General features: G+C 41.7%; 1 protein-coding gene across 1 annotated transcript in view; it reads right to left on the minus strand.

The window, feature by feature from the left end:
* The window catches only part of LOC112267733 (low-density lipoprotein receptor-related protein 1B), a 101,837-nt gene that overhangs the window by 21,064 nt on the left and 56,953 nt on the right, over positions 1 to 23,820 (minus strand). Inside the window, exons 44-55 of the mRNA XM_042296647.1 lie at positions 23,644 to 23,763; positions 21,348 to 21,467; positions 18,405 to 18,521; positions 17,722 to 17,964; positions 16,172 to 16,281; positions 15,261 to 15,393; positions 13,508 to 13,753; positions 12,910 to 13,047; positions 11,881 to 12,018; positions 11,347 to 11,466; positions 10,864 to 11,105; positions 120 to 343 (exon numbers count right to left, since the gene is read on the minus strand). Coding sequence (XP_042152581.1) covers positions 120 to 343; positions 10,864 to 11,105; positions 11,347 to 11,466; positions 11,881 to 12,018; positions 12,910 to 13,047; positions 13,508 to 13,753; positions 15,261 to 15,393; positions 16,172 to 16,281; positions 17,722 to 17,964; positions 18,405 to 18,521; positions 21,348 to 21,467; positions 23,644 to 23,763 — 1,951 coding nt within the window. The remainder of the gene's footprint in view (positions 1 to 119; positions 344 to 10,863; positions 11,106 to 11,346; positions 11,467 to 11,880; positions 12,019 to 12,909; positions 13,048 to 13,507; positions 13,754 to 15,260; positions 15,394 to 16,171; positions 16,282 to 17,721; positions 17,965 to 18,404; positions 18,522 to 21,347; positions 21,468 to 23,643; positions 23,764 to 23,820) is intronic.

Here is a 23,820-nt window from a genome sequence, read left to right on the forward strand (position 1 = left end):
TGGGCAAATCTGATATGTGGTTGTTTTACCTAGCAACTTTAGTTGATTGCACTAATTGTCAATTGCTAAGAACATCTGCTAAATGACTAACATGTAATTCATGTAAGGATTAACCTTACCCTCGAGCCGGGTTAACAGTGATAGAGTAAGGCTCCCCGGCGATGTCTGTGATGAGACGAGAGCAGTTTGTCCCTCCCAGCTGGCCCACGTTGATGGAATATCTGAGCCTCCTCCAGTGGGCGTTGTAGTAGCTGAACCAATGCATCCTGGAGTGGTCTGTCCAGTAAATGTTGCCGGTCACCCAATCTGCAGATATATCCCTGGGCCTTCTGAAGTCAGGACACTGGAGAAGAAGAATGTGTTTTCACATTTACTGACATGACTTTCATACTCCTTACCTGGAAATTGATTTACAAACTTAGAGCATGGAGGCAAACACACACATTCTCTCTTTCTCTCTCTCTCTCTCTCTGTCAAAATACACTACATGACCAAAGGTATGTGGACATCTGTTTGTCAAACATCTCATTCTAAAATCCTGGCCATTAATATAGAGTTTGTCCCCCCTCCTTGCTGCTATAACAGCCTCCACTCTTCTGGGAAGGTTTTCCACTAGATGTTGGAACGTTGCTGCGGAGACTTGCTTCCATTCAGCCACAAGAGCATTAGTGAGGTTGGGCACTGATGTTGGACAATTAGGCCTGGCTCGTAGCCAGCGTTCCAATTCATCCCAAAGGTGTTGGATTGGGTTGAGGTCAGGGCTCTGTGCACGCCAGTCAAGTTCTTCTACACCGATCTCAACAAAACATTTATTTATGGACCTCGCTTTGTGCACGAGGACATTGTCATGCTGAAACAGAAAAGGGCCTTCCCCATTCTGTTGCCGCAAAGTTGGAAGCACAGAATCGTCTGGGATGTATGCTGTAGCGTTAAGATTTCCCTTCACTGGAACTAAGGGTCCTCGCACGAACCATGAAAAACAGCCCCATACCATTATTCCTCCTTCACCATACTTTACAGTTGGCACTGTGCATTTGGGCAGGTAGCCTCCCCCTGGCATCCGCCAAACCCAGATGTGTCTGTCAGACTGCCAGAGGGTGAAGCGTGATTCATCACTCCAGAGAATGCGTTTCCACTGCACCAGAGTCCAAAGGAGGCGATCTTTACACCACTCCTGCTGACGCTTGGCATTGCGCATGGTGAGACAAACAGTTATTGTGCTGACGTTGGTTCCAGGGGCAGTTTGGAACTCGGTAGTGAGTGTTGCAACCGAGGACAGATGATTTTGACCCACTACGCGCTTCAACACTCGCCGGTCCCGTTCTGTGATGCTTGTGTGGCCTACCACTTTGCGGGTGAGCCGTTGTTGCTCCTAGATGTTTCCACTTCACAATAACTGCATTTACAGTAGACTGGGGCAGCTCTCGGGGGGGAAGAAATTTGACGAACTGACTTGTTAGAAAGGTGGCATCCTACGACAGTAACACGTTTAAAGTCACTGAATTCTTCAGTAAGGCCATTCTACTGCCAATACTTGTCTATGGCGATTGCATGGCTGTGTGCTCGATTTTATACACCGGTCAGCAATGGGTGTGGCTGAAACAGTCAAATACACTCATTTGATGGGGTGTCCACATACTTTTGTGTATATAGTGTAATTACATTTCAAGTGTCAAATCAGTGCTACAGTCCTCTTTAAAGTCATTGGGGGCTCCTGTGTTCTGTCCCCTTCACTCCCTTTCCCAGGGCTCAAATCAAACCAATTAATGTCAGAGATATTGAGTGACTGTTAGATCCTGTTCTGTTCTCATAGGCAGAGCAGTTAAGGAGTATAGAGACCCACTGAGGAAATCGTCTCGCTTTGCTACACTCATGGCTGTCGTATGAGCTACCATCAAAACAAATGTAATATATTCAAGTTTGTCAATGTGCGGGGGTACAGGTTGGCCGAGGTCATTTGTACATGTAGGTAGGGGTAAAGTGACTATCCATAGATAATAAACACAGAGTAGCAGCAGTGTAGAAACAAAGGTGGGTGTGGGTGGGTATCAATATGAATAGTCTAGGTGGCCATTTGATTAATTGTTCAGCAGTCTTGGCTTGGTGGTAGAAACTGTTAAGGAGCTTTTTGGTCCTAGACTTGGCGCTCCGGTACCAATTGCGGTGTGGTAGAAGGGAGAACCGTCTATGACTTGGGTGGCTGGAATCTATGACAATATATTTAAGTTTGCCTGCATGAAAGTCGCCGGCCACTAGGGTCACCTCTTCTGGAGGATCATTTTCCTGTTTGCTTATGGCCTTCTACAGCTCGATGCGGTCTTATTGCCATCATCAGTTTGTGTTAGTAAATAGACGGCTACGGATAATATAGATGAGAACTCTCTTGGTAGATAGTGTGGTACACAACTTAACATGAGGTCTTTTACCCCAGGCGAGCAATACCTCGTGACTTCTTTAATATTTGACATCGCGCACCAGCAGTTATTGACAAATAAGACACACACACACACGCCTCTCGTCTTACCAGACGTAGCTGCTCTGTCATGATAATGTACGGAGAAGCTAGCCAGCTCTATATTATCCATGTCGTTGTTCAGCCACGTCTCGGTGAAATATAAGATAATACAGTTAATGTCCCCGTTGGTAGGATAGTCTTAATCGTAGATCGTCCAGTTTGTTTTCCAATGATTGCACGTTCGTCAATAATACATCTCTATGGGTCCGTGTAGCCTATGTGCGGTCTATAACCAGAACTGATGGCTCGAGAAAAAGATTTTGAATGAAAAGATAGGAAATCTTTACAGATGTTTAGCTTAAAGTATATATGGATAATTAAGCTGCCCATATGATAGCGCAACACTTGTAGACTAGCACAGGAAAGGTTTACATGGCATCCACATATTGTGTCAGCATCCAAGGGACTGCCAAGTCAGGTCTACGGACCGGTCGATCTATCCGGGGTAAACCAGTCTGTCTCCTGGCATACTGGCCTTTTCTATATATTTTTTTTATGTTGGTTAATTTAAATACATTTTAATACTATAGAATTGTATGCATTCACAATTGTAGTCTGCACGATTAATTTGGAGTTTTATGTCATGTTTTTAATTTATGTGTCTGTCTAAACAGTATTTCTATCTCAACTCTTTGCAAAGTGTTTTCAAATGTCTGGCTCTTGGATATATTTACATCTCAAGCTGACTCATGGATAGACTAAACTGTGCCCCCGCACATTGACTCTGTACCAGTATCCCCTGTATATAGCCTCGCTACTGTTATTTTGTTTTAAATATTTTTAAAATATTATTTTTTACTCAACACTTATTTTTCTTAAAACTGCATTGTTGGATGTACAAATTACCTCAACTAACCTGTACCCCCGCACATTCACCTGGTACCGGTAACCCCTGTATATAGCCTCTTTATTGTTATTTTATTGTTAGTTTTCATCATTTTTTACTTTAGTTTATTTGGTAAATATTTTCTTAAGACTTTCTTCAACTGCACTTTTTGTTAAGGGCTTGTAAAGTAAGCATTTCACTGTAAGGTCTACACCTGTTGTATTCGGCGCATGTGACAAATACATTTGTTTTGATTTGATTCGTCTTAACTTGTTTAGAGTACTTACAATGCAAAAATATTGATTTAGGCTACTACAGTAGAGCCATTTGAAAGCCACTGATATCAATAGACTTCAGAACATATTTTATAAGGTAATAGCCTCCTCTAGTGCCCCAAACAAAACCGAAGTAATTAAGAGGAATCTTAATATGAAGGTGGGGGTCTCTGGTGGAGACATTGATGAACAGTATTGTTTTTCCTCTGTTACTATTAATTGCACTACATTATGTTTGTCCGCCATTTACGCACCAAATGCTTTTGATAAATCCTTTTTTGAAGACCTGAAAGTTAAATTGTTAGACTTCCCAGACTCAGTGACCGTCCTTGGGGGAGATTTTAACTTGACTCTAGATCCTACTATTAATATCATCAGTGCTAATATCTTGGCACTCTGGGCACCTTCAAATTATATTAAGACCTTTTTAGATGACATGAACACTGTGGATGCCTGGCCCCTAAGAAATCCTTGTACTAGAGATGATCTTATTTTCTCCCCATCATCAGTCTTTCTCACCTATTGATTATGTCTTCACCTCCCCTGTTTTTCTGAAATGTACATCCCATGCAGAGACTTTAGCTATGCTGTTATCTGACCATTCATTATCAATTTATTTTGAGATTTCTCCAGGATTCACAAGATTTAAGAAATGGTGGTCTGGAATTCTTAAACTACATTTTGACTGGCATTAATGATTTTTTACAGGTTAATGCACAACCAGGGGTAGGCCCACATACATTATGGGAAGTAACAAAGATGGGCAGAGATAACTCTGAGAGTAACTCAGAGATAAAACTGAGAAAAAGATGGTGACTAGTTCTAGGGCAGAATTTATTCATTTGAAAGCGAGACAGAATGACTATGAGAAAACGAATAGACTGAGTAGGTACTTGGCAATGAAACTGAAGTTTCCTAAAGACTATAGGAAGATGTTGTCCTTTTAAATTCCTAGGAACTTCCTTCCCTTTCTCTTAAAAACCTCTTTAGGATCAGTTTTCGCCTAAAATGACATACCCAAATCTAACTGCCTGTAGCTCAGGACCTGAAGCAAGGATATGTATATTCTTGATACCATTTAGAAGGAAACACTTTGTAGTTTGTGGAAATGTGAAATTAATGTAGGAGAATATAACATATTAGATCTGGTAAAATATAATACAAAGAAACAAACAAATGCGTTTGACATTTTTCGTTTTTTGTCCCATCATCTTTGAAATGCAAGAGAAAAGCAATTATATCAGCAGTGTATGTGAAAAGTTTTAGACTGATCCAATGAACCATTACATTACTGTTCAAAATGTTGTATCAAGTCTGCCCAAATGTGTCGAATTGGTCAATTGATACATTTTCAAGTACATAACTATAGAGAACATACAATAAAAAAATGTCAGTTTACACACTCCCAGGAATGTCATAAATTATGGATAATAAGCTTCCCTACAGAAGAGACAGTAACCTTCACACATCTAGATGGGGGGCAGCAGGGGTTCAAACTGTAGAACCAAGTTGCTACATTTGAATATAAAAATGGATTTTATCATACAAGACTACGCTGCATTTTTATCTCTGGGACCCTCAGGATGACAAATCAGAGCAATATTACTGAAGGTAAGTACATTATTTACCTTCAGATGTGAATGTATCAAACCAGTTGCCGTGATAAGTTTTTTTGTTGTTCACTCTCCTCAAACAATAGCCTGGTATTTTTTCAATGTAATAGCTACTGTAAATGGGACAGTGCTGTTAGATTAACAAGAATTTAAGATTTCTGCCCATATAAGACATGGCTATGTCCTGGGAAATGTTCTTGTTACTTACAATGTCATGCTAATCACATTAGCTCAATCGTCACCCGATAGAGGTTAACTTCTTTGGGATAGGGGGCGGTATTTTGATGTCCGGATGAAAAGCGTGCCCAAAGTAAACTGCCTGCTACTCAGGAACAGAAGTTAGGATATGCATGTAATTGGTAGATTTGGATGGAAACCACTCTAAAGTTTCTAAAACTGTTTAAATAATGTCTGTGAGTATAACAGAACTGAAATGGCAGGCGAAACACAGAGGACAAACCATCAAAACCATTTTTTTAGCATACCACTGATTTCAATGCCTGGCACTTTCATAATAGGGCGAAATCGTCTCCTCTTGCAATTCCTAGGGCTTCCACTAGATGTCAATAGTCTTTAGAAAGAGTTTCAGGCTGTTTTTTGGAAAAATGAGGGAGAAGTTGTAGTTATTCTAAGTGGCTCCCATTTTGGCTGTAGTGTTTCCAAGCGCATGGCCGAGAGAGCGCGCTCTTTTTGTTAATCTCCGGTAAAGACAATAACGATTCTCTGTCTTAAATTGTATTGTTTATTTGCGTATTAGGGTACCTAAGAATGGATTATAAATGTTGATTGACTTGTTTGGATAAGTTCATTGGTAACGTTTGGGATTCATTTTGTATGCATTTTGACGGAGAGAAACCGAGTGGATTATTGACTGAAGCGCGCCAGCTAAACTGAGTTTTTATGGATATAAAGAACATTTATAAGAACATTTATAATGTAACTGGAACATTTTGGAGTGCCAACAGAAGAAGATCTTCAAAGGTAAGGCATATATTATATAGCTATTTCTGTCTTTCTTGTCTCAACTCCCTGGTTTAAAATGATTTGTTATGCATTTGTGTGCTGGACACTGTCCTCAGATAATTCCATTGGTTTGCTTTTGCCGTAAAGCCTTTTTGAAATGTGACTCCTTGGCTGGATTAACAACAAGTTAAGCTTTATTTTGATGTATTGCACTCGTGATTTCACAATTTTTTTTATATTTATAGTAATTTAATTTGACTTTGGTGCTCTGCCATTTCACCGGACGTTGGCCAGGTGGGACGCTACCGTCCCACCTATCCATAATTAAGCCATTTTGCCACAACTTTGGAAGTATGCTTTGGGTCATTGTCCATTTGGAAGACCCATTTGCGACCAAGCTTTCACTTCCTGACTGTCTTATTGAAGACTCCCTGGTTGAAGATGTTGCTTCAATATATCCACATAATTTTCCCACCTCATGATACCATCTATTTTGTGAAGAGCACCAGCCCCTCCTGCACCAAATCACCCCCACAACATGATGCTGCCAGCCTCGTGCTTCAAATTTGGGATGGTGTTCTTCGACTTGCAAGCCTCCCCCTTTTTCCTCCAAACATAACGATGGTCATAACGATGGCCAAACAGTTCTATTTTTGTTTCATCAGACCAGAGGACATTTCTCCAAAAAGTACGATCTTTGTCCCCGTGTGCAGTTGCAAACCATAGTCTGGCTTTTATGGTGGTTTTGGAGCAGTGGCTTCTTCCTTGCTGAGAGGCCTTTAAGGTTATGTCGATATAGGAGTTGTTTTACTGTGGATATAGATACTTTTGTACCTGTTTCCTCCAGCATCGTCACAAGGTCCTTTGCTGTGGTTCTGGGATTGATTAACACTTTTCGCACCAAAGTACATTCATTTCTAGGAGAGAGAACATGTCTCCTTCCTGAGCGGTATGACGTCTGTGTGGTCCCATGGTGTTTTTACTTGCGTACTATTGTTTGTACAGATGGACGTGGTACCTTCAGGCATTTGGAAATTGCTCCCAAGGATGAACCAGACTTGTGGAGGTTTCCATTTTTTTTCAGAGGTCTTGGCTGATCTCTTTTGATTTTCCCATGATGTCAAACAAAGAGGCACAGAATTTGAAGGTGGGCCTTGAAATACATCCACAGGTACACCTCTAATTGACTCAAATAATGTCAATTGGCCTATCAGGAGCTTCTAAAGCCATGACATACTGGAATTTTCTGGAATTTTCCAAGCTGTTTCATGGCACAGTCAACTTAGTGTATGTAAACTTCTGACCCATTGGAATTGTGATAATAGTGAATTATAAGTGAAATAATCTGTCTGTAAACAATTGTTGTAAAAATGACTTGTGTCATGCACAAAGTAGATGTCCTAACCGACTTGCCAAAACAATAGTTTGTTAAACAAGAAATTTGTGGAGTGGTTGAAAAACAAGTTTTAATGACTCCAACCTAAGTGTATGTAAACTTCTGACTTCAACTGTATTAGGTCCCACAGTTGACAGTGCATGTCAGAGCAAAAACCAAGCCATGAGGTCAAAGGAATTGTCTGTAGAGCTCCGAGACAGGATTGTTTTGAGTCACAGATCTGGTGAAGGGTACAAAAAAAAGGTCCCCAAGAACACAGTGGCCTCCATCATTCTTAAATGGAAGTAGTTTGGAACCACCAAGACTCTTCCTAGAGCTGGCCACAAGGCCAAACTGAGTAATCGGGGTAGAAGGGCCTTGGGTCAGGGAGGTGACCAAGAACGCGATAGTCACTCTGATAGAGCTCCAGAGTTCCTCTGTTGTGATGGGAGAATCTTCCAGAATGACAACCATCTCTGCAGCACTCAACCAATCAGGCCTTTATGGTAGAGTAGCTAGATGGAAGCCAATCCTCAGTAAAAGGCACATGACAGCCCGCTTGGAGTTTACCAAAAGGCACCTTAAGACTCCCAGACCATGATAAACAAGATTCTCTGGTCTGATTAAACCAAGATTGAACTCTTTGGCCTGAATGCCAAGTGCCATGTCTGGAGGAAACCTGGCACCATCCCTACAGTGAAGCATGGTGGTGGCAGCATGATGCTGTAGGGATGTTTTTCAGCGTCAAGCACTGAGGGACTAGTCTGGATCGAGGGAAAGATGAACGGAGTAAAGTACAGAGAGATCCTTGGTGAAAACCAGAGCGCTCAGGACCTCAGACTTGGGCAAAGGTTCACCTTCCAACAGGACAACAACCCTAAGCACACAGCCAAGAAAACACAGGAGTGGCTTCGGGAAAGTCTCTGAGTGTTCTCGAGTGGCCCAGCCAGATCCCGATCGAACATCTCTGGAGAGACATGAAAATAGCTTGAGAGGATCTGGAGAGAAGAATGGGAGAAACTGCCAGAATACAGATGTGCTAAGCTTGGAGTGTCATACCCAAGAAGAAGTGATACTGTAATCGCTGCCAAAGGTGCTTCAACAAAGTATTGAGTAAAGGGCCTGAATACTTATGTATATGTGATATTTCAGCTTACATAATTTTATACATTTGCAAAAATGTATAAAAACCTGTTTTTGATTTGTCATTATGGGGTATTGTGTGTAGATTGATGAGGATTAAGAACTATTTAATACATTTCAGAATAAATGCTGTTACGTAACTAAAAAAAAGTCAAGGGGTCTAAATTCTTTCTGAATGCACAGTATATCACCCGTACTTGACCTCTAAAGAATTTGGCTCCTTCTCTGGCTATACTGTATGCCTTTAAACCCCACAGCCAAACAAGTCACATTACCCTCTGTACCTATCACTTTAGGGATTTACATAACTGGGCATTTCAATTTGATCCAATTTGAAAGTCATAGTTAATGAGAATTTCAGTGCAACATTCGAGAAAATAAAGCTCTAAGTAGATGGTGTCCATTTTGTGTTACTCTTTATGTGAGCGTTTTGGTTATTCAAATGAATATACTCCCCGGTATTAATTAACTTCCTCCCCCAACTTCATTCTTTAAGGACATAGGAATACACTACCAAAATCATGGGCATTAATATTCTGGGATCCTTATTCTGGGATAAAGCAAAATACTGCCTCATCTTTTATGGGATCGATTGCAAAAAATAGATTGACTGTTTGGTACCAAATTTATTTAATATATATATATATATTTTTTTTTTAAATCTCGGACTCCATACAGTGTTGAAAACCTACAGGACCATAAACCAGGCTACCACTCTTTATTGAAATAATTGAGGTAATGAATGTCCCCAATCTGAGGTGGGCAATTATATGCATATGTTTTGGAGCTGTGTACCAGTGAAGACTCTTTGGGTTTATGTTGTTAATATTATAAATGTTATTCAAGGCAGGAACATACCTGCACATACCATCCCTCCTCTTGCTTGGTTGTAGCCCTAGCATTTCGTTATCTTATCAAGAGAGGCGGATTGTTATGGCTGCAATAACAAGCAGGCAAAAAAAACAATTCTAAGGAATTGGTTTGAACCGGGTATTGCCCTTTACAGATTTTGGTTGCTTATGTACTTGGACATTGCACAGCTGGAAAGAGCCACTGCCAGATTGTGCGGGGCCAAGTCCGAAACTCCGGTCAATTGGTCACATGCTATGTCCCACTTGCAAGAGCTAATTTAACAACAATGTTTGGTCTTGCGGATGGGAGATAGCATTGTCCTTCTCTGTCTTTTTAAACAATCTGTTATCCTATGTGGCTCTGGGTTGGTAGCCTTTGAGAATCAAACGTGAATAGACTGACTGCATTTGTAAACACTGAAACATATGTATTTAATCTGTTTTGTTCTTTTTTATTTGTATGTTTTTTTAAAATTTATATTTTTATATCTTGTTTGTTTCTTTTCCCCCTGTACATATTGGTATGTACATATTGGTATGTTTGGTATCTTGAAACTGTAATTGTCTAGGACTTGCAAGAAAAACAAAATAATTATTGTTCACAACAAAAAAGTAAAGCATCGCCATAGATGAAATGAGAAATTAGTGATCAAATCTGAGTTAGCAAGTAGCCTATATTTGATAGAACGTGAACGGCTCGCCTTGCTCCCTCTGACTGTCAAACAAACTGTGAGAGTTAGAGATTTGTTTCATGAAAGTATCACAAAGTACTATGATGAGTAATATAATGCATTTACTTTCCACAAAGTAATATATTACCTATTCAAGTAACTAATCCCAACACTTAATATGGAACAGATGAATATGTTAAAGCAAACCCAAAAATGTTTAGAGGTGCTGACTGAGGGTAAACTGTATAATAAAGTCACACACTAAATGATGCTCCCAACAATTTAACGGGTACAACTAAATTGTTGGGAGCATATTTAGAGTGTGAATTAACAGATACAAAAACATTCAGATACAGTAATAACAATGATTACATGAAGTAATAACCCTCCGCTAGCCCACTCAAAACCTTTACTTACTATGATTCCGCTATTTGAATTGTTGGGAGCATATTTAGAGTGTGATATACACTCTAAATATGCTCCCAACAATTCAAATAGCGGAATCATAGTAAGTAAAGGTTATGGTCTAATATACCACGGCTTTCAGCCAATCAGCAATCAAGGCTTGAACTACCTAGTTTATAATAAGTAATAACCCTCCACCTCCAGCCCACTCAAACCCTTTACTTACTATGATTCCGCTATTTGACTTAGTGAGACTTCTGTCTACGATGTCTTTGTAAAACATTCCACCAGGGTTAAACTGTGTGGCCCAGACAAACTTGTGTCGGTGAAAAAGAGCATCCATCCCAATGATTTTAGCATTGTCCTCGATGCGAGGATGCAGTTTCTGTCCGTGGCTCTGCTTAAACGGATAGACAAAACTTCGGATTTCAGTGTCATTAGCAACGTAGAGCACTTGATCCTCTGGTCCTGCCCGTCGAGTTCATTAAAGGTAGAAGAAAAAACACAAAGGAAATAATATAAATAAAGAGTGTACATTCCAGACTACACAATTAGCATATTTGAATCAAAACAGATCGTAGAAATCAGAATAATTGTGATGCATCAAGCATAATTAAGTAGAATTTCGATGTGATGTGTGCATATCAAATTGTCATGCATCTGATTATGTACTGTATGTGTAATCAAAATAGTAATGGTAAGCTCCTACCTTTGGTTATACATTCACCATCGATTTCTTTAAAGTTACGGTCACACGTGCATTTGAAGGATCCTTTAGTATTTGTACAGTAGTGAGAGCACATGCCAAACTGAAGGCATTCATTGATCTCTGAGAAAAAGACAAAGAATGAAGGCTATAATTCCCATCAAGCCACAAATAATCAAAAGAGCTTTTGCCACAATTCTGTCTGAGCTCTGTCCTTCAATACACAGGGATAACCTCTTAGGAGTAGTACAAACTCTATCTCTGATGGTTCATATCTAAAACTCGCCCGACACATTTATCCAAAAGAAAGCAAAGGCAGAGTAGCTACGTTGCGCATTGCCGTTGTCCGGTGAACAGGAGCTATCAGAGCTTTTCTGCAGTGATAACCACAGACATGTACTGTGAAGTGTGGCCTTCTCGCTGTCTGCTCTCTATTTCGAAAGGCAACGTAACGTTTCAAACTCTCAGCAGCAAGTGAATGCCAAAGAAAACCCGGAGACGGAGGAGGTCAAAGGCGACATCATCACCGTACTGTACCTTCACACTGCCTCGTCGTCTGGCTCCTCTGAAAGCCAGCCTTGCACTGACAGAGTGAATCGGTTCCTGTATCATTGCAGAATGCGTCATCTCCACATAGACCCGCTCTCTCTCCGCACACTCCTTCCTCGGAAACCACTGTATAAAACACGGACATCACAATAACACATCGTTATATGGTGGAAGTTGGATGCTGTTTGTGCACTCTTTAGAAAAAAGGGTCCCGAAAAGGGCTCTTCGGCTGTTCCCATAGAAGAACCCTTATTGGTTCCAGGTAAAGCCGTTTTTTGGTTTTCTACATGGAACCCAAAAGGGTTCGACCTGGAACCAATAAGGGTTCTTCAAAGGGTTCTCCTATGGGGACAGCCGAAAAACCCTTTCATATATTTTTCTCTAAGAGTGTAACATGGTGATTTGAATAATAAAAACATCCATTAGCACAGCCCTTTTCTCTCTCATTCAGCTTTTGTAAATAGAGTACTCTACGTGCTGGGAATGAACATACCCTGAGTGCACTGATTTTTATTTGATTTAACCAGGCAAGTTAGTTAAGAACAAATTCTTATTTACAACAACAGCCTACTGGGAAACAGTTAACTGCCTTGTTCAGAATAACAGATTTTTACCTTGTCAGCTCGGGGATTCGATCCAGCAACCTTTTGGTTACTGGCCCAATGCTCTAACTACTAGGCTACATGCCACCCCAAATGCGGACAGTGCCCACAATCAGGGGCTAGAATGCTTTATTTTATGGTTTTATTTCAGAATGTTCGATCCAGGAGAGAGCATTTATTTGGAAGATTTTTGTAGGACTTATCCTGCCTTCTTTCCTTATACAATCTTTCTTGGGAGTACTGAAATGAACTGAACATGAACTAGAGAGACAGACAGGCATAGAGAGAGAGAGACAGATATATACAGAGAGCGAGAGAGTCAATGACAGATCGAGATCGATATCGAGGGAGGGATATTTTGAAAGAAAGAGAGATAGAGACAAAGGAAGAGCGAGGGACTTTAGAAGCCACGTACCACCTTTACAGTCCTGTTCATCCGAGCCCCCGTCTCCACAGTCATCGAACAGGTCACACTGCAGCTCCTGCGGGATGCAGCGATGGTTGCTGCAGGTGAACTCCACCTTACCACAGGGCCTTGGGGTCCGCATCACATCTTCAGATCCAGGATACAGGACAAGCCAGGGGGAGAAGGTAACAGCCATGGGGCCAAAGACAGAACAGGCATGTTTCAACACCATAGCTAGGCTATTGCTATCTCCATTTTTTACACTAACAACGATGGACGTGTGCGTGCGTGCACACACAATAGCTATTAGTCAGCTATATAACTAGATGTAATGGTGCCTCTCGAGCAGTTCAAAGGATTGATTGGGGACCTCTTTGCTAACAAATGGGATTGTTTCTCTTGAGTATGATTTGTAATCTTGTATGTTTGTATTTGTAAATTGTGTATGTACAGGACTCCCTTGTAAAATAGATATTGGTCTTAATGGGACTCCCAGCTAAAATAAAGGTGAAATAAAACACAAAACAGAGGAGCTCAGTGATTCTGGGTAATTTGTGATCATCTGAATGATTAAGTAAAGAAAGTGAACAGATATGATTGAACTCACCACAGTCCTCTTCGTCGGAGAGGTCCCCACAGTCGTCGACTCCGTTGCACACCTGCTCCGAGCGCAGACACACCCTGTCGTTCCGACAGCGGTAGGGTCTGCTCGGTGGACACGGCAGTTTAGCACACATGTCCGAGTCTTCATCAGAGTTATCTCCACAGTCATCCTCTCCATCACACACCCAGATGTAAAGCTTACACAGTGTGTTGGTACAGATAAACTCATCCGCACGGCAAGAGTGGGCTGCTGCAAGAGAAACAATTTAGTAGGAAACAAAATGTTTTTTTCCCTAAATATGATTTTTCACCAAAATGTTGTTTTTCACCAAAAATAAGATTTGTCCCATAAATATGATTGACATACTGAAAGACCAGTAGGCCTATTCTAGTAATTGTTGCTTGATGCCCCATTGATGGTGTGCTTGCCAAATAAACAGTTCTCTATTATCAAACATTTTTTGGGAGCTGCATATTTATGGCAATCCTCTCCCCCTACAATTTGGCAATGCGCTGCACCCGATCCTATAGCTGTACAGCAAATTAGCAATCTGTTCACTAGCTCATCCAACCTGTGTTGATTGACCATTTGCTGGTCCAATCAGTGGACAGTGTGTGTGTTTCACCAGCCAATCGGTTCCAATCGGTTGATTTATTTTGAAAGTGCGATGCTGCGACTACTGTGTCTAACTGCCTGGAATGTAATCCACTAAGACTGACTCAAAATGACTGACGAACCTGGCCAGATAATTTAAAGTCATCAGTCTCTAGTCAGAGTTCCGAATCTTGAGGCTCCAAGTCGAAGTCAAGTCTCAAGTTATTTTACTTTCTATCAAGTCAAGTCATGAAATTTGTGACTAGAGTCAGACTCGAGTCAGAGTTATGTGACTTGAGTCCACACCTCTGCAATATGTTGAGCTTGAATGCTTTTCTGAGAAGATGCGGTAACAGCTGTTTCTCATTATATTGATTAATACTGCAACCATCTTTCTACTTGCCTCACCCATGCAGTTTTGTAAAGTACTTAAGTAAAAATACTTCAAAGTACTACTTAAGTAGTTTTCGGAGGTATCTCTACTTTACTTTTTTTATATTTATATTTTATATTTTAGGTACTTTTTACTCCATACATTGTCTTTGACACCCCAAACTACTCATTTTGAATGCTTAGCAGAATAGGAAAATAGAAAGTTCATGCACTTATCAAGAGATAAGTGCATCTCTCCCTACTGCCTCTGAACTGGCAGATTCACTAAACACATGTGCTTTGCTTGTAAATGTCCGAGTGTTGGAGTGTGCCCCTGGCTTTCCGTACATTTAAAAAAGCAAGAAATCAGTACTGTCTGGTTTGCTAAATATAAAGTATTTGAAATGAATTATACTTTTACTTTTGATATTTAAGTATATTTTAGCAATTATTTATTTAGATACTTAAGTATATTTAAAACCAAATTCTTTTAGACTTTTACTCAATCAATATTTTACTGGGTGACTTTCACTTTAACCTGACTCATTTTCTATTAAGGGATCTTTACTTTCACTCAAGTACGACAATTGGGTACTTTTTACGCCACTGCACACATCAACCTTTCCTCCCAATTACAGAGAGCACTCTGACTGAAGGGAGACCGCAATGGACACACAGTTTAACATAATACAGACTGAGTGAATAATACATCACACATGTTTTAAAGAACATTGTGTGTGTGTGTGTTAGTGTGTGTGTGCGCGCGTATGCGTGTGTGTTCTAGGCTCACCCTGGACACAGTTATGCTCGTCACTGTGATCCACACAGTCAGGCAGGGCATCACAGTGCCAGCGGCTGGGGATGCAGTGAGCTCGGTTCAGGCACAGGAACTCATCCTCCCTGCACTCCCTCACACAGTCTACCTGTCGGCACAATACACACACACACACACACCTCAAGAACAACAAACACACACACCCCTGTCTGCCACCAAGCCATTCCACTGCCAGGTCTCAAAAAGGCTTGTCCAAGCCTTAACATTACATTATGATGTATGCGTAGAAGCAGAAGACAAAGACGAAGAATGACAATGACCATTGTCATTTTCAGATCAAATGCTCATTTTATTTTTTACAAAACATGACAGAATGATGTGTTACAAACTCTGAGTTACGGGTTGAATTAATCAACATGTACTTGGCCTTTGGGGAAATTGCTTTAATATATAATGCATGAGTCTAGGATGACGTTGCTCTCTCCAGGGGACTCTGTTGGCTGTGGAGAAAGACCTTATTAAAAGAGGTAGGCTGCCACTGCATGGATGTGAACTACTGACTCTGAACCAAGAGCATGGTTTTAATTACACTGAGATCCTAAAGGGACCCTGATGTTTGGAGGAAACGGGCAAAAAAAAGACCAAACTACCTGTATCCAGGTATTTGAGAGGTAAGGATGTTGATTGACAAAAGCAGTCGTTTACATTTTACACAAAGATGAGTAGTGCGAGCCATCATTCAACACCATTTCATGGGGATTCTCCATGAAAATATGGCGCAAGATAATTAGGACCCATTTTCCAATGTTGATGACCTTAAGAACAAGTGGCATACATTAAAGGCAAATCGACATGAAAGGTATCCTGCATTATCGCACAGATGAGGCTCAGCGACTACAATCAGGGCTTCATCAGAGAGCACTCACCTCATCAGATCCATCTGAGCAGTCTCTCTGGCCATCACACCTCAGGCGGGCCGACACACAGCCTCCCCCGACACACTCATACTCACTCAGGGCGCAGGACGGAAGGACCGCTGAAACAGGTAACATAGCACTTTTATTCAAAATCACTTACAGTACAGTGAACACATACATTCGTATTACGCGTAGTTATTGAACCCACAACCTTGATGATGCTAGCGCCACGCTCTTACCAACTGAACCACGCAGGACCACAATAGAGAAAAGAAGCTGACGACATAGACAATCCCCATTAAACCGGTGCTGAAAATACTTCTCAACTGGCCACGACACCACCTGGTATACAAGTGCAACACTGTTCATTCTGAGTGCTATTCCTAGCATGTTTTGGAGCACTTTGGACCAATCAAAGCAATTCAGTCTCGCTCCCATCTGGACTCACTGGGAGAGAGGGGCAAAAGCTTTTTCATGCATGTCACAGTGTGGCCCTTCCAATTGGAGGGATTTACAGTGCAAGTGCAGCCACAGCTGTCCACAGGTACTTTCCATATAAATATATAAAGAAAGTACTCAGCTGAAATATTTTTAAAAAACAAGTTGTTATGAGAAAGAGAGAGAGACAGACCAACAAACCTGCACATGCCTTCGTGTTATTTATTTTCTTAGCGATTTATATTTCTCATACAACCCCATCCACCACACCCTTGATTATTGTTCTTAGTGATTTTCCTCTTTGTGACAATCTTGATGATTTTTGATGATGTTGTTGATGAATCATTCCATTGCCAAAGTATGCTTTGGCAACGTGTACATTGTTAAATCATGCCAATAAAGCAATTGAATTGGCAGACAGACACAGACAGGCAGACAGGCAGACAGGCAGACAGGCAGAGGCATCTCGGTGAGAGAGACAAAGCTCATTTTAATTTCACACCTTCGGTTAGCAGACAGGAGAGAAGACCAGCTTGCTGATATTGAACCATCTGCTCGAGATTTGAAGTGCCTTGAAGCTACTCTGGCCTTGCATTTATTCCTCCACAAGACTTCACGTTTGGCATACATTCAATTCATGCAATGAGGCACAAAGGGATTATGAATCTTCGAATAAATGTGAATGTCAGGATACACAAGAGTGGAGTGAAATCTGTAATTGCTGTCGATGGAGAATTGGTCCACGTGTGGGAATACCTCTGTTGAATACCTCTGTTCTAAAGGCATTATTAAGGGTTATTTTCTAGCTGTCAATGCAAGACAGTAAGCCAACTGTATCTACGCTTACTGGGGCCATCATGAAACGGCAACTGTTGCTGAACACAAACAAACACAGACGAACAAACAGTCCCCCTATCACAAGAGGTGTGACACACAAGCATGCTTTCCAACGGAGGGCAGTATCAACACGGTTGTTTTGAGTGAGACAGTGAAAGCAAGTCCCCACCTACAGCCGCAGCCAGCAACAGCTATCCAACATATACCCAACAGCTATGCAGTAAGTAATCAAGTGTGCATGTGTACGTGTGTGTGTCCGTGCGAGCGTGTCTGTGAGCTCATACCAGGTCCTTGGCAGTTCCTCTCGTCCTCCCCCGTCTTACAGTCCTCCTGGCCGTCACAGAGCCACTTGTTGGAGATGCAGAGGTGATTGAGACACTGGAACTGGTCCGCGGGGCACAAGCGCATCTCACAGCCTTTTTCATCAGAGTTATCAGCACAGTCCCTGTCACCGTCACAATGGAAACGAGCCGAGATGCACTCTCCGTTGTCACACACAAAGTCCCTGGAGGGGCAGGTGGCTGGCTCTGAGAGGTGTAAGGGAATAAGGAATGACAGTGATGTTAGGCGCATGACAGTGAGGCATGTTTCCCCAGGACATTCCTCATCATACCAAGCAGAAGTATTTGTTGGTAGTCATATTAGGTCGCTGTATTTTGCGCAGTCATGTAACCTGACCTGGATTTGAATCTTTAAAGCTTTTTCATCGTTCCTCTTTTCTTTTTTGTGTGTCAGGTGATCCAGCATCATACTCAAGACAATCGCTTTCAATTTTGGTGCAATTGTCATTTCTGGAGAAGGCTTCAGATACTAGATAGCATTTTGCTACGTCACATGATTGCGCAAAACACAAGGCTCTAGTTATAGTGTCAGGGAGTGAGCAAGTTATATAGTACTACACAAATGTTCAGTCCAAGGTCATTCCTTACCCCGTGAACAACAGACCGAAGATGAGGGAGGGACTTACTGCAGTTCTGTTCGTCTGTGTTGTCGCCACAGTCACTCTGTCCGTCACACCTCCAGTGTTCCGGGACACAGTTGTTGTTCTGGCACCGGAACTCATGAGGACCGCATGTCTTCTCATCTAGGCACAGAAACAACAAGACAGTCCATGAAGGCGTAAAACAAGCAAAGTGTTTCCGACACGGGATCCATGTTGACGTTTTTGCATATTGCCAGGTGTGTGTGATGGTGATCGTCAGTCCCTTGAGTTTCCTCTAAGGAAGACGAGGCGATGACCGATGAAGAGTAAGACATTACATACTGCATATAAAACGCCTGCTACTGTCAACAAGAAAGACTGGAAGAGCAGTAACTTTCCTGTTTTCTGTCTAAAATAACAACCTAGTAATCCATCTTTACATGGTGTCCCAACACTGTAGAATCAGCAAAGTGATATCCTCTCATCTCCCTGTCAGACTTTTAAATCGAACTATGGGGAGAAAAGATAAATACATCATGCATTATTAATTGACAATCACACAGTACCATGTCTGAGAGCTAATTACCAAACTTAGTATGACATTAACAGGATTCAAACTTGACCTGAGCACACTGCTGCGGTTGAATACTAAATCCATTCCTTCCCATGCCTGAAAGATTTATATCACATTCTAGAATTAAGAAAGACAAATACGATGCTGGGAATTCCAGAACTCTAAGTTGTAGCCACTCGTCGATTAAGGTAAGTCAAAGCCAGTGGGTGTATACAATATGTTCTGTAAGTGTGTACGTCTCCTCTCATGCTTAATATCTGTCGGGATATCATCGGTAAGAGAAGAAACCTTTTAAATATACCAGCTCTACCCATAGAGAAAATGTTGAAAAAAAATTAAACACTGACTGAAAACCAGAGAGAACGACTCAAATCACAGAGAGAACTTACTGTCATTCCCTCAATCTTCCGAAATGTCACCATTAAATGCACAGGCAGCAGTGGAAATGCCAAGGTCAAGCCCTAGCAGTCCATTTGATGAGAGGAACAGCCAGTGAAAGGACTTAACCTCCTCCAGCTAATCTCTGGAGCTGGCCATATTAACAAGTGTTTTATGAGCATATCGAAGAGCAGTCAGCTTTAATGAGGTGGTCACCAGTAAAAAAAAATGTCAGTTGATGTCTGCATAACGTTATCTATCACATTCAGTTTAAGTCTACACATTTGCTTTTACCTGCCAAAGCTTGCATGTAGTACAATGAGGCACAAAGTCGAGATACAAATGTCCCCTTAGAGTAGGCCATTCCATTGTGATCAAAAACTGCTACAATAGACTAGACTACAAAAGACTAAACTAAAAAAGTTGCTATCTAGAACCTGAAAGGGTTCTTCGGCTGTCCCCATAGGAGAACCCTTTGAAGAAACCCCTTTGGTTCTAGGTAGAACCCTTTTGGGGATTCTACATGGAACCCAACAGGGTTCTACCTTGAACCAAAAATGGTTCTCTTATGGGGACAACCGAAGAACCCTTTTGGAACCTGTAGACTGTAGACTAGAATATAATATAACATACATTGCCTTCAGAAAGTATTCATACCCCTTGACTTAATCCACATTTTGCTGTATTACGTTTTGTTAGAATCGCCATTGGCAGTGATTACAGCTGTGAGTCTTTCTGGGTAAGTCTCTAAGAGCTTTGCACAAATGGGATTGTACAATATTTGCACATTATTATTTTAAAAAATCTTCAAGCTCTGTCAAGTTGCCATTTTTTCATGTGTTGCCATACTTTTTCATACCATTTTAAGTCAAAACTGTAACTAGGCAACTCAGGAACATTCAATGTCGTCTTGGTAAGCAACTCCAGTGTATATCTGGCCTTGTGTTTTAGGTTATTGTCCTGCTGAAAGGTGAATTTGGTGAAAGGTGAATTCTCCCAGTGTCTGGTTTAAAGCAGAGTGAACCAGCTTTTCCTCAAGGATTTTGCCTGTGCTTAGCTCAATTCTGTTTCTTTTTATCCTAAAAAAAACTCCATAATCCTTGCAGATGAGCATACCCATAACATGATGCAGTCACCACCATGATTGACTATATAAAGAGTGGTACTCGGTGATGTGTTGTGTTGGATTTGCCCAAAACATAACGCTTTGTATTCAGCACATGAAGTACATTTATTGGCCACATTTTATGCAGTATAACTTAACTGCCTTATTGCAAAAAAGGATGAATGTTTTGGAATATTTTCCATCTTTTCACTTCGTCATTTAGATAAATGCTGTTAATACAGCCTCAGTTTTCTCCTATCACAGCCATTCAATTCTGTAACTGTTTTAAAGCCCCCATTGGCCTAACGGTGAAATCCCTGAGCTCCTTCATTCCTTTCCGACAACTGAGATTGGAAGGACGCCTCTATCTATGTAGTGACTGGTTGTATTGATACATCCAAAGTGTAATTAATAACTATATTCAATGTCCGCTTGTTTTATTTATTTTGCCCATAATTGCCCTTCTTTGTGAGCTATTGGAAAACCTCCCTGGTCTTTGTGATTGAATCTGTGTTTGAAATTCACTGAGGAACGTTACAGATGATTGTATGTGTGGGGTGCAGAGATGAGGTAGTTATTCAAAAGTCACGTTAAACACAATTACTGCACAAAGAGTGAGTCCATGCAACTTATGTGACATGTTAAGCAAATCTTTACTCCTGAACTTATTTAGGCTTGCCATAACAAAGGGGTTAAATACTTAATGACTCAAGCTCTTCATTTAAAAAATAATAATTTGTAAACATAAAAATAAATAAAAAATCCACTTTGACATTACGTGGCATTGTGTGTAGGCAGGCCATTTACACAAAATCTCAATTTAAACCATTTTAAATTCAAGCTATAACACAACAAAATGTGTGTGGGGGGGGGGTCAAGGGGTGTGTGCATACTTTCTGAAGGTACAATAGCATAGAACAGTAGAACTCACCGCAGTTGGCCTCGTCCGATCCATCGGCACAGTCCGGGTCCTCGTCACACACCCACAGGGCCGAGATACAGTGCAGGGAGGTCTTACACTGGAACTGGCTGGCAGAACAGGTGCTCTCAGCTGGGGGTGGAGACCGATGGCACAGGAGATAAGGAGCGGACAAAGGTGAGAAGAGACGCCATCACAAGCTTTACAATAACGGACAGTTCTAAAATTGCAAAACTTGTCGGCAACTGAAGTTACCAAGATGATAAAGACATGACCAAAAACAATAGCAATACACATGTATTGTAGGTACATCAAATCCACACAAATTGTTTTATATGTGGCATACAAAAACTAGGGCGTGGAGCAATAGAGAAAGTCAAATTCATTTTTCCTCTGCACCCCTCCTTATGCCACAGTGCCTTGACACCCAGAGCACAGCTTCCTCTTTCCCAGCAGGAGGGGGATGGAGGTGGTTAGAGCTCCAGCTGCATCTCTAAACCCTCAGCCCTCCCAGCATGATTAGCCCTGGTTAAACCTCCCTCTGTCTCAGAAAGGCATCCCCCTCAGACGCAGGCTAAACCACCTTCTGTCTGCCCTAATCTGCACCCTGGGTGAGACTCAGCTCCTGGAATACCCTCTCTGTGTCTCTCTGCCGCTCACACGCAAACACACACGGTGCTCTATTTTCGGGTTGGCGGTAAGGAGGCGCAAGTGTCAAACGCACGTTAGTTAACATAATTTCGTCATGTAAAAACTGGCACACTGGCATTTTCCTGCCCTGACGCCAGGTTTGTCCGTTTACCTGTCTAATGTCAGCTGGTTTGCGCTGAGGTGGGAGGGGTGGAAATATTTGAGGTGTGTCCTTAAGAACTTACGCCGGGTTCGGAATTCTAATGCCAATCATTGCAAAATCCTATTTTTGCAGATAGAACCTTATAATCCCAAGCTCTTGACAACTTGAAGCAACCACATATTTAGCCATGGAGCATGTTCTGATTGGCCAGTGAGAGGTCAAGCCTCGATACACCTTCAACCTGTTAATTAATCAAAACCCAGCCCTTCCGCGCTACCGCCAGCAACTGCGCCCATAAATCTGGTTGTGAAAATAGCAACAAATATTTCCCCAACCTACAACTCTACTGCCAGCGCTTAGATTTACACTTGTGCTAGGTTTGTTCAAACAGAGCCTACAGATACACACTTTACCTGGTGCTGTACATTCCTCCAGCCTCCCTATCCTTCCCCTCCCTCCCCCCCTCCAGCCTGCCAGCATGGCTCAACCCCCTGCTGGTGCAATTACCAGTGTCTTCCTCTCTGTTCCCACTCTGTTCCCAGTGGCCTCAGGGCAACACAGCTCAACCACTGAGCCAGGCTGGGGCTGGATGTGACTGCAGCCAGAGACAGGGGCTCAGGGGGTGCGGGGAGGGAGATTAGACTGCTTCTAGGGCTGGAGCTGTGAGATGAGTCGTTAGCCCATCACTGGGATCTAATAAGGTGTTCATGGATGGTGTGTGTGTGTGTGTGTGTGTGTGTGTGTGTGTGTGTGTGTGTGTCTTGAGACCTTGCTCCAGTGTATCTTAGAGCTGTCACTTTGATTCGTGATGACAACCAGACAGGTGTGATTCCAGGTACTTATTAAGACCCTTCTTTCTGTCTCTCTCACACACGAGGAGTTGTCTCAACCTTTACCCGGTACTGTACATTCCAGACAAACGAAAGAAGCATCCAGAAGTTCGGAACTTTAAAATGTCAAGCTAGAGGGATAACAAGCAGGGGATGAAACTCCAATCAAACTCCACAGCGAAGTCAAACTAGGTCAACTGAAAAGAAACGCGCATCCTTTTCGTGTTTTAACAAGGATATGTGGCTTTTATTAATAATGGACCTTCCTTGTGTCTTTGAGCAGAATTAACCAGGTATGGCAGTATGAACATAGAAGGCTGGGGGCTTTCTATAATCCAAAGAGAATTGTTAACAGGGTGAATCATTGACCAAGACTTAAAAATCAGAGGGGAAGTCACAGAGTCGGTCCGTTCAGGGTCTGAGTTTCTCTCTACTGTTCCTTTCTTTTCTTTTGTCATTCACCAAAAGGGTTGTCTCTCCCGCTAAAGAAATGACCAGAGTGCTAACAACAAAAGCCTTTTCAATACTTCATTATCTATGTCTTGCGCAGGCTCATTTTTCATGGCCAAGTGAAATTGAAATCTCCCGATAAAACGTACAGAGCTGGCAAACTTTCATCACGTAGTCAGCCTGTTCTTTAAGACCGTATCTATAGAGATCCATCTACAGATGATTTGATTCTTACGGCAGTCTGTCTCGTCCTCTTCGTCTCCACAGTCGTCCTGTCCGTTACAGCGCAGGTTCAGTGGGATGCACTTCTGACGTTTCCTGCATTTGAACTGTCCAGCTAGACAGATGTAGGATTCTGTAGATAGTATGAACAAAGGTGTTAGCCTTAGCCAAAGGTAGTCTACAATGTAGT

The sequence above is a fragment of the Oncorhynchus tshawytscha genome, linkage group LG14, assembly GCF_018296145.1.
Source record: "Oncorhynchus tshawytscha isolate Ot180627B linkage group LG14, Otsh_v2.0, whole genome shotgun sequence".
Classification (NCBI taxonomy): domain Eukaryota; kingdom Metazoa; phylum Chordata; class Actinopteri; order Salmoniformes; family Salmonidae; genus Oncorhynchus; species Oncorhynchus tshawytscha.